This window comes from Vombatus ursinus, unplaced genomic scaffold (assembly GCF_900497805.2).
Source record: "Vombatus ursinus unplaced genomic scaffold, bare-nosed wombat genome assembly UNPS02014935.1, whole genome shotgun sequence".
NCBI lineage: Eukaryota > Metazoa > Chordata > Mammalia > Diprotodontia > Vombatidae > Vombatus > Vombatus ursinus.
Window position 1 is genome coordinate 591186 of NW_020954713.1, and position 10481 is coordinate 601666.

The 10481-nt window shown below is 38.0% G+C and overlaps 1 protein-coding gene across 1 annotated transcript in view; it reads right to left on the reverse strand.

Annotated features, from left to right (window-relative positions):
* LOC114029565 (ceramide synthase 4-like) overlaps nt 1–10481 on the reverse strand; it is a 39492-nt gene that overhangs the window by 11943 nt on the left and 17068 nt on the right. The window contains exon 6 of the mRNA XM_027844066.1: nt 9996–10046. Within this exon, the coding sequence (XP_027699867.1) occupies nt 9996–10046 (51 nt within the window). The remainder of the gene's footprint in view (nt 1–9995; nt 10047–10481) is intronic.

Below are 10481 nucleotides of genomic sequence, written 5' to 3' on the forward strand. Positions count from 1 at the left end.
CAGGGAAACAAATGTTTAGGAACTCCAGTACCTTGGAGCCAACCACCCTCCTTTACCCCATTCTCCAGCAATGCTAGATTGTGGTCTATGGTTAGAATACACTGGGACCAGTCCTCAATAAGTCAGGACATGCTGAGCAATCAAACAATGCACAAGCATCTATTAAACTTACCTGTTATGTGACAGACACTGGGCTAGGCACTGGAGATACAAAGGCAAAAATGAAACAGTTCCTGCCCTCAAGAAGCTTACATTCTATTAGGGGAAACAACATGTATGTGCACACATTCACACAATACATGCATTCACAACACAGACATACAGATACACATATGTGTGTAGGACACACACACACACACACACACACACACACACATATATACAATCAAAATAGATACAAGGCAATTTTGGGGGAAAGACACTAGCAGCTGAGTTAATCAAGGAAAGCTTCACAAAGAATGTGACATTTGGACTGAGTCTTGAAGGATTATAGTAATTCCAAGATGTGGAGGTGAGGAGGGAGTGCATTCCAAGCATGGGGGACACACATTGAAATGAGAGAGGAAGAATCATGTATGAAAAGAGTAAGAAGTCCAGTTTGGCTGGATCACAGTACACATGAAGAGGAGGAGTATACAATAAGGCTGGAAAGATAAGTAGGGGCAAGGTTGTTGGATTTAAACACCAAACAAAGTAGTTCATCTTTGACATTTGAAGTATAAGGGAACCAATGGAGTTTATTGAATTAGGATGTGATGCAGTCAGACAAATCTCTCTGCCAGCTGTATGTAGAATGGATAGGACTTAATAGTATTTTATTTTTTTCCAATTAAATGTAAAAATAGTTTTTAACATTCCTTTTTGTAAGATTTTGAGTTCCAAATTTTTCTCCCTCCCTCCCTCCCTTCTCTTTCTCCTTCCCAAGACAGCAAGCAATCTAATATAAGTTGTACATGTACAATAATGTTAAATATATTTCCACATTAGTCATGTTGTGAAAGAAGAATCAGAACAAAAGGGAAAAACCATGAGAAAGAAAAAACAAAAAAAAAGTGAAAATAGTATGCTTTGATCTGCATCCAGATAGTATTTGCTTTCCTAATTTGCTAATGGCATCACCCTTTTAATCTAAAGCATATACCCATTTTGACCTTGTCTTAGTATAGGATGTGAGATGTTTGTCTATTCCTAGTTTCTGCCATACTGTTTTCCAGTTTTCCCAGCAATTTTTGTCATAGATTGAGTTCTTATTCCAAAAGCTGAAGTGTTTGGATTTATCAAAGAGTAGATTACCATAGTCATTGATTACTGTGTCTTGTGTACCTAACCTATTCTACTGATCTACCACTCTATTTCTTAGCGAGTACCAGATAGTTTTGATGATAGCCACTTTATAAAATAGTTTTAGATCGGGTATGGCTAGGCTACCTTCCTTTACATTTTTTTCACTAATTTCCTTGATATTTTTGACCTTTTGTTCTTCCAGATGAATTTTATTATTATTTTTTTTCTAGCTCTATAAAGTAATTTTTTGGTAGTTTGATTGATATGGCACTGAATAAGTAAATTAGTTTAGGTAGAATTGTCATTTTTGTTACATTAGCTTGGCCTATCCATGAGCAATTGATATTTTCCCAGTTGTTTAGATCTGACTTTATTTTGTGTGAAAAGTGTTTTGTAATTGTGTTCATATAGTTCCTGGCATATCTTGGCAGATAGACTCCCAAATATTTTACATTGTCTACAGTTATTTTAAATAGAATTTCTCTTTCTATCTCTTTCTCTGTTTTGGCTTTTCCTGGTTTAGGTATCAGCACCATATTTGTGCCAGAAAAGGAATTTGGTAGAACTCCTTCTGCATCTATTTTTCCAAATAGTTTATATAGCATTGGAATTAATTGTTCTTTAAATATTTGGGAGAATTCACTTGTAAATCCATCTGTTCCAGGAGATTTTTTTTCTTAGGGAGTTCATTGATGATTTGTTCAATTTCTTTTTCTAAAATGGGGTTATTTAAATATTTTATTTCCTTGCCTGTTAATCTGGGCAATTTATATTTTGGTAAATACTAATTTATTTCACTTAGATTGTCAGATTTATTGTCATGTAGTTGGGCAAAATAGCTCTAATTATTGCTTTAGTTTCCTCTTCATTGGTGGTGAATTCAACCTTTTAATTTTTGATACTGTTAATTTGGTTTTCCTCTCTCTTTTTTAAAATCAATTTACCAAAGGTTTATCTATTTTATTGTTTTTTTTCCATAAAACCAGCTCTTAGTTTTATTTATTTATGTAATTCAATGGTTTTCTTCATTTTAATTTTATGAATCTATCCTTTGATTTTCAGAATTCTTAATTTCATATTTCATTGGAGATTTTTAATTTGTTCTTTTTCTAGCTTTTTTAGTTGCATGGCCACTTAATTTCTTTCTCTATTTTATTCATGTAAACATTTAGAGATATACAATTTCTTCCTAAGAATTACTGTTTTGGCTGCATCCCATAAGTTTTAGTATGGTGTCTCATTATTGTTGTTCTCTTTAATGAAATTATTGATTGTTTCTATGATTTGTTGCTTGACCCACTCATTCTTTAGGAGTGGATTATTTGGTTTTCAAATAATTTTTAGTCTATGTTTCCATGGCCCTTTATTGAATGTAATTTTTATTGCATCATGATCTAAAAAGGATGCATTTAATATTTCTGACCTTTTGCATTTGATTGTTAGGTTTTTATGCCCTAAAACATTGTAGTTTTTGTGTAGGTGCCATGTACCTTTCAGAAAAAGGCATATTCCTTTCTATTCCCATTCAATTTTCTCCAGGGATCTATCATATTTAACTTTTCTAAAATTCTACTCACCTCTTTAACTTCTTTCTTGTTTATTTTGTGGTAAGAACTTTGGAATTGGTTGTGTGACATGGGAGACAGTGGCATAGGACCACCCAGAATGGCATGCCCTCATCAGAGAAGGTGCTGTGCTCTATGAGCAAAGCAGAATTAAAGTAGCTCAAAAGAAATGCAAGACACACAAATTTAGAGAATCCACCCCAAATGTTTACATGGACTATTTGTCCCTGACCTGTGATAGAGCATTATGAGCTTGTATTGGTCTGATCAGCAACAGTCAGACACACTGTAACTTTACTCTAACATAGTGATACCATTTTGGTCCTCTTCGAGAACAAAGAATAACAATCAACAAACCAGATTTATTTAGTTCTGAGAGCGGGAGGTTGAGGCACCTCACTAGTATAGTTTTGATGTCTATTTCTTCCTGTAACTCATTTAATTTCTCCTCAAAGAATCTGAATGCTGTACTACTTGGTGCATATATGTTTAGAGTTGATTTTACTTCATTGTCTATGGTACATTTTAGTAAGATGTAGTTTCCTTCCTTGAATCTTTTAATTAAATTTATTTTTGCTTTTGCTTTGTCTGAGATCAGAATTGGCACCCCTGCTTTTTTTTACTTCAGCTGAAGCATAATATACTGTGCTCCAGCCTTTTACCTTTACTCTGTGTGTGTCTCTTTGAATCAAATGTGTTTCTTGTAAATAACATGTTGTAGGATTCTGTTTTTTAATCCATTCTGCATTCCACTTCTGTTTTATGAGAGAGTTCATTCTAATTACATTCACAGTTATGGTAACTGTGTATTTCCCTTCATTCTATTTTCCCCCATTTATACTTTTCTTTCTCCTTTCACCCTGTCCCTCCTGACCAGTGTTGTGCTGCTGACCAACACCTCCCTCAGTCTGCCTGCCCTTCTATCAGCCCCACCTTTCCTTTCCCCTTTTTCCTCCTATTCTGCCCTCCCTTTTATCAGCCTCCCTCTCCCCTTTTCTTTCCTCTTTCCCCTCCTATTTCCCTATGTGGTAAGACAAATTTCTACACCCAACTGAGTGTGTACGTTATTCCCTTTTGGAGTCAAATATAACAAGAGTAACATTGAAACAATGCTCACCCTCTCTCTTCTTTCCTCCACTATAATAGGTCTTTTGTGCCTCTTCATGTGATGTGATTTACCCATTCGGCCTCCCCCTTTCCTCTTCTCCCATTACAATCCTTTTTTTACCTTTAAATTTTTTTTAATATCATCATATCAAAGTCAACTTAGACCCACACTCTCCGCCTATGTATATTCCTCCTAACTGCCCTAATAGAGATACAGTTCTCTAGAGTTACAAGTATAGTCTTCCCATGTAGGGATGTAAGTAGTTTAATCTCATTGAATAACATGTTTTTTTTTTCTTTCCTGTTTACCTTTTTATACTTCTCTTGTGTCTTGTTTTTGAAGATCAAATTTTCTGTTCAGCTGTGATCTTTTCATCAGGAAAGTTTGAGAGTCCCCTATTTCATTGAATTTCCATTTTTTCTCCTGAATGATTATGCTCAATTTTTTCTGGGTGGTTGATTCTTGGTTGTAATCCAAGCTCCTTTGCCTTCCATAGTATCGTTTTCCAAGTCCTCTGATCCTTTTATGTAGAAGCTGCTAAGTCCTGTGTAATCCTGACTATGGCTCCTTAATATTTGAATTATTTCTTTCTGGCTGCTTGCAGTATTTTCGCCTTCACCTGATAGTTCTGGAATTTGGCTACAATATTCCTTGGAGTTTTCATTTTGAGATGAATTTTTTTCAGGAAGTGATTTCTTTTTTCCCCCCCCTGAGGCAATTGGGGTTAAGTGACTTGCCTAGGGTCACACAGCTAGTAACTGTCAAGTGCCTAGTCTGAGACTGGATTTGAACTCAGTTCCTCCTGACTCCAGGGCCAGTGCTGTATCCACTGCACCACCTGGCTGTCCCAGGAGGTGATTTCAATGACTATTTTACCCTCTGATTCTAGGATATCAGGAGAGTTTTCCTTGATAATTTCTTGAAAGATGCTCTCTGGGCTCTTTTTTTTTTCATCATGGCTTTCAGGTAGTTCAATAATTCTTAAATTATCTCTCCTGGATTTATTTTCCAGGTCAGTTGTTTATCCAATGAAGGATTTTACATTTTTCTCCTATTTTTTCATTCTTTTTATTTTGTTTGAGTGATTCTTGATGTCTCATAGGGACATTAGCTCTCACTTGCCCAATTCTAATTCTTAAGGAATTATTTTCTTCAGTTAGCTTTTGTGCCTCCTTTTCCATTTGGCCAACTCTATTTTTTTTTTTTTGGTTTGTTTTTTTGTTTTTAGGCAATTGGGATTAAGTGATTTGCCCAAGGTCACACAGCTAGTAAGTGTCAAGAGTTTGGTCTGAGGCCACATTTGAACTCAGGTCCTCCTGACTTCAGGGCTGGTGCTCTATCCACTGCACCACCTAACTGCCCCCCCCAACTCTACTTTTAAAGGAGTTATTTTCTTCAGTGGATTTTTTCCTCATTTGACCAATTCTATTTTTTTAAGGAGTTGTTTTGTTCAGTCAATTTTTGTTCTTCCTTTTCCAAGCTGTTAACTCTTTTTCATAATTCTCTCACAAATTCTCATTTCTTTTCCCAATTTTTCGTCCATCTCTCTTACTTGATTTTTAAAATTCTTTTTGAATTCTTCCAAGAGGACTGTCTGGACTTGAATCTAATTCATATTCCCCTTTGAGGCTTCACATGTAGGCATTTTGACATTGTTGCCCTCTTCTAAGTTTGTATTTTGATCTTCCCTGTCACCATAGTAGCTTTCTATGTTCAGGGCTCTTCTTGTTTTTGTTTTGTTTTGTTTTGTTTTGTTTTTTGTTTCTGCTCATTTTTTGAAGGTTGAGCTCTGTTCCTGGGGTGCAAGGGTCACTGTCCCAAGCTTCTTGTGGTGACAGCCAGGGTCCTGGTCACTGCCTTCCTGCCCCAGGGCCTCAGGTGCTGGTGGCTTGCCCATTGCACCAGGGTGGCCCCACCTAGTTGTGCCTTTTTTGCCAGGGTTCTGTGCTGACATTTTGTCTTCTGCACTGGGACTTGAGGCCTCAGAGGTAGCCTGCTGTGTCACTACCCTGCTGAGCCAGGACCAGGGGGCCTTGGTTGCTGATCTGCACTATGACTAAGAGCCTTCTGCTGGCTTTCCCAAATGCTATCTGCCCTGTGTTGTAATCCCATTTTACCCAAGGGAGACAGACCTTTTCTGAAGTCTTTCTAAGTTATTTTAAGCTGGGAAATTGTTTCACTCTGGCCTTTTGTGAGTTCTGTCACTCCAGAATCCATTTAGTCTTGGTTTAATGTTGTTTCCAAGGGAAACTGATGAGAACTCAGGCAACTTTCTGACTTCTCTCTATCATCTTGCCTCCAAAGTTCATGTAGGATGGATTGGAATGGAGGTGAATTTAAGGCAGGGGGGTCAATGAGGAGGCTAATGCAATAATCTAGGTCAGAGGTGAAGGTGATTAGGGCCTGTGGCTGTGTGAGTGAGAGAAGGGAACAGATGTGATAGGTGTTGGGGAGGTAGAAATGAGATTTAGGAACTGATTGGATATGAGGGAGGGAAAAGGAAGTATTGAGAATGACTGCCACATGAAATTGCAAACCTCATTTGGAAGGATAGGGTTGTTCTCAGCAGAACAGGGAAGTCTGGAAGACAGATTGGTTTTGAGGTAAAGATAATAAGTTGTGCTTTAGATATGTTGAGTGTGAGTTGCATGCAGGTGATCCAGCATGAAAGGTCCAAAAGGCAGTTGGAGATGTGTGATTAAAGCTTGGGAAAGAGAAACTAGAGCTAGTTGTACAGATCTAGGAGTCATCAGCATAGAGGTGATGATTAAACCCAAGGCACTGATGAAGTACACCAATATAATAATAATAATAATAATAATAATAATAACAACTGACATTTATATAATACTTTAAGATTTGCAAAGCACTTTACATATGTGATCTCACTTAAGCCTGCTAACAACCCTAGGCAGTAGGTGCTACAATTATCTGCATTTCTCCAAATGGAAACAGGACTAACTGACTTGTCCAGGGTCACACAGCTAGGAAATGTCTGAGACAGGATTTGGACTCAGGTCTTTCTGAATTCCCGAGTCCAGAATGCTATACACTGCATCACCTAGCCAGCAAGAGAGAGAATGTAGAGAGAGAAGAGGGCCCAACACAGAACCTTAGAGATAAGGGGTGTGACATGGCTGATAAGTCAAGAAAAGAAACTGAGGTGGAAGAGTAAGACAGTCAGTAGGAAAAACAAGGCAGTTAGATGGCCAACGGATAAAATGCTGAACTTGGAGTTATGAAACCCTGAATTCAAATTCTGCTTTTGATACTTGCTTACTGTGTGATCCTGGGGATGTCACAATCTCTTTCAACATCAGTTTATTCATCTGCAAAATGAGGATGATAATAGTACCTACTTTTCTGGCTCGTTGAGATGATCAAATGAGATAACATAAGTTGAGCCCTTTGCAAACTTTGAAGTATTGCCTAAATGCTATTATTATTGCTACCATTATTGAGAGAACAATGCCACAAAAACCCAGGGAGGAGAGAACATCCAGGAAGAGAGGATGGTCAATAATTTCAAAGGTTGTTGTTAAGAAAGATGCAGATTAAAAAAAAAAGACCATTAAATTTGGTAATTAAAAGGCTACTGGTGACTTTGGATACAACAGTGCAATTGAGTAATGAGGTCAGATACCAGATTACAAAGGACTGGAGAGAACTGAAAGTAGTTTGAGGGGATTATAGAGTCTAATGATAGTTTCTTAATGAAGGAATGTTTTTCAATATGTTTGTAGGCATGGAGAAAGAGCCAGGAGATAGGGAAAGATTGTAGATAATTAGGGAAGAGTTTTTTGAAGGAGAAAAAGGGGATGAGATCAAAAGAACCTGGAGAGGCATTGGCCTTGGTGAGAAAGCCTATCTCTTTATTAGAGACATATAGAGCAGAAAATGGGGGATGATGTGAAGGGGTTTTGAGATATGGCCAAGGGAAGAAGAGGAAGCTCATGGTGAATGGCCTCTTTTCTCAGTAAGATATGGGACAAAGTCCTCCTCTGAGTCAGGATATGTAGAGAAGGTGGTGTGGGCAGCTCAAAGAGAGGAAAGAAGAATCAGGACAGCTGCTCTGGAGAATGTCCAAGATAATCAGTTGCAAGAAGGAGATTGCAATGAGGGCATATTTGAAGTTACAGAACATAACAACTACCCTTACTTTTTTTTTCCTGAAGAAGTAAAGAAATTGGAAAGTTAGGGAAATGCTGCAGGGTTGACCTAAATGTTAGTCAAGCATTTGACAAAATCTCTCAGGATATTCTTGTAGAAAAGATAAAAGATGTTAATTACTAAATGGTATAGTTAGGTAGATTCAGAGATGGTTGAATGGCCATACAGTCATTTAGTTACAGTTTGACAGTGACTAGGAAGGAGGCTTCCATTGAGACATCCCAGGATCAATGCTTGGCCCTGTGCTCTTTAGCATAAAATTTTTTATCAATGGCTTGGATAAAGGCACAGATGACAAGTTGACAAAATTTCAGATGACACCAAGCCAGAGGGATAGCTAGCCAACTTGATGACAAGATCCAAAGACATCTTCATGGTCTAGGATATCTAGATAAAACTAATAAGATGAAATTTATGAGGGGTAACCATAAAGTCTTAAAAGTTAAAACATGAAAGTTTAAAAAAAATCAATTTCACCAGTACAATATAGGATGGAGATGGTTAGGTATAAATTGGTATCAATCTAACAAATATCTAAAGGTTTTAGTGTGTGCAAACTCAATATCAATTAGCAATGTAATGAGGCAACCAAATGAATTAATTCAATATGTCTGAATTATGAGAGGAATAATATTCAGCATTAAGTAGGTCCTTTTGCACATAATTATGGAGCAATTTCTTGAAGGAGATAGGAGGTAATGAAATCAAGAGACTCTGAGAGGGGTTGCCCTTGCTGAGAAGAGCTATCTCTTCATCAGAGATGTATAGAAGAGAAAAAAGGGGATGAGGTCAAGGGATTTTGAGATGTGGACAAAGGGAAAAGAGGGAGCTCGTGGAAAATGGCCTCTTTTCTCAGTAAAGTATGGGACAAGGTCCTTAGCTGAGTCAGGATGTGTGAAGGGGTTGGTGTGGTTTTCTTCTTCAAGAAGAAAAGAAAAGAATTGGGACAACTTCATAGATAATGCCCAAGACAATCAATTTCCAGAAGGGAAAGAATTTCAGTCTGATTTGAATACAGTGTTTATGTTCTGGGTGCCATATTTTAGGAAAGACATTGGAAAAACTGGAGAAGGATGTAAAGGAGAATAATCAGGATAGTTATGGGCCTTGAGATCAGGATTTATTAAAAAAAATTGAATATGGTTAGCTTGGAGAAAATAAAATAAAAGGAAGACATGGTTAATATCTCCAAATGCTTGAAGGGCCATTATATGGAAGGTGGTCCCAGAGGGAAGAAGTAGCCTCAATGGATAAAAGCTAGAGAGGGCCAGATGTATGTTTGATAGAAAACCAAACTTCCTACCAAAGAGAGTTGTTCCAGAGTGGACTGGGCTGCCTTGGAAAGTAAAAATGTTTGCTCTGGAGAACTTCAAGTAAAGGCAATGCAATCACTTTTTTTTGAGTAATTATGGAGGAAATTTTGTTCAGTTATGGACTAGGCCAGCCAGCCTCTCTGGTTCTTTCCATTGTTGAGATTCTGTGATTCTGAAAGTTTAGAGGAGGGTTAGGAAGAAGGGGAGAGGATGCAGCACTTATGTTCAATTTTGATCAATAGGGAACAAAATGGATGGTGCACTAGACCTGGACCCAGGGAGACCTTGCTAGGCCTCAGATACTTACTAGCTGTGTGACCTTGGGCAAGCCATTTAACTTCTGTCTGCCTCAGTTTCCTCATCTGTAAAATGAGGATAATCATAGCAACTCCCTCAGAGTTGTTGTGAGAATCAAATGAGATATTTGTAAAGTGCTTTGCCAAACTGTAAGTACTATACAAATGCTAGCTTTCATCATAATCATGATCATCTTTGTTCCTAGGACTTGTTTCAGTGGACAAATCTGGCACTTGCCATTGTCCAGGGACTGCTCACCTGCTTAGGGTATCCATTCCAGACAGTCTCTGGCTGACCAAACCAGGTTTTCTGAAAGAAACAAAGGATATGTCTTAGACATTGCTCTCAGAATCACTGCTCCCTACAGGTAATGGTTCCTCTCCATAGTTTTAAGCCTTCCTCCAGGGAACTCTAGGCATTCAACAGGAATGATGATATTGCCACCTTACATCATCTCCTATCCTTAACCTGACCTCCCCTTTGTCCTTCCTCCTCAGGTTCAAAACAAGCCAATATCAAACTTATGAGGTATAATGCCTGGTTAAATGAGAGGCTTGACCCTTTGTTCCTTTCTATATCCCAACAGGCCATTAGCATCTGGTCCCTCTTTTAGCTCTGAAACAGCTAGGGCTCGGTTAGAGAGGTCTGTCAAAGTAAGAAGCTACTACATGATTAGACCATTTGACCAGTCTCTCTCTCTCTCTCTCTCTCTCTCTCTCTCTCTCTCTCTCTCTCTCTCTCTCT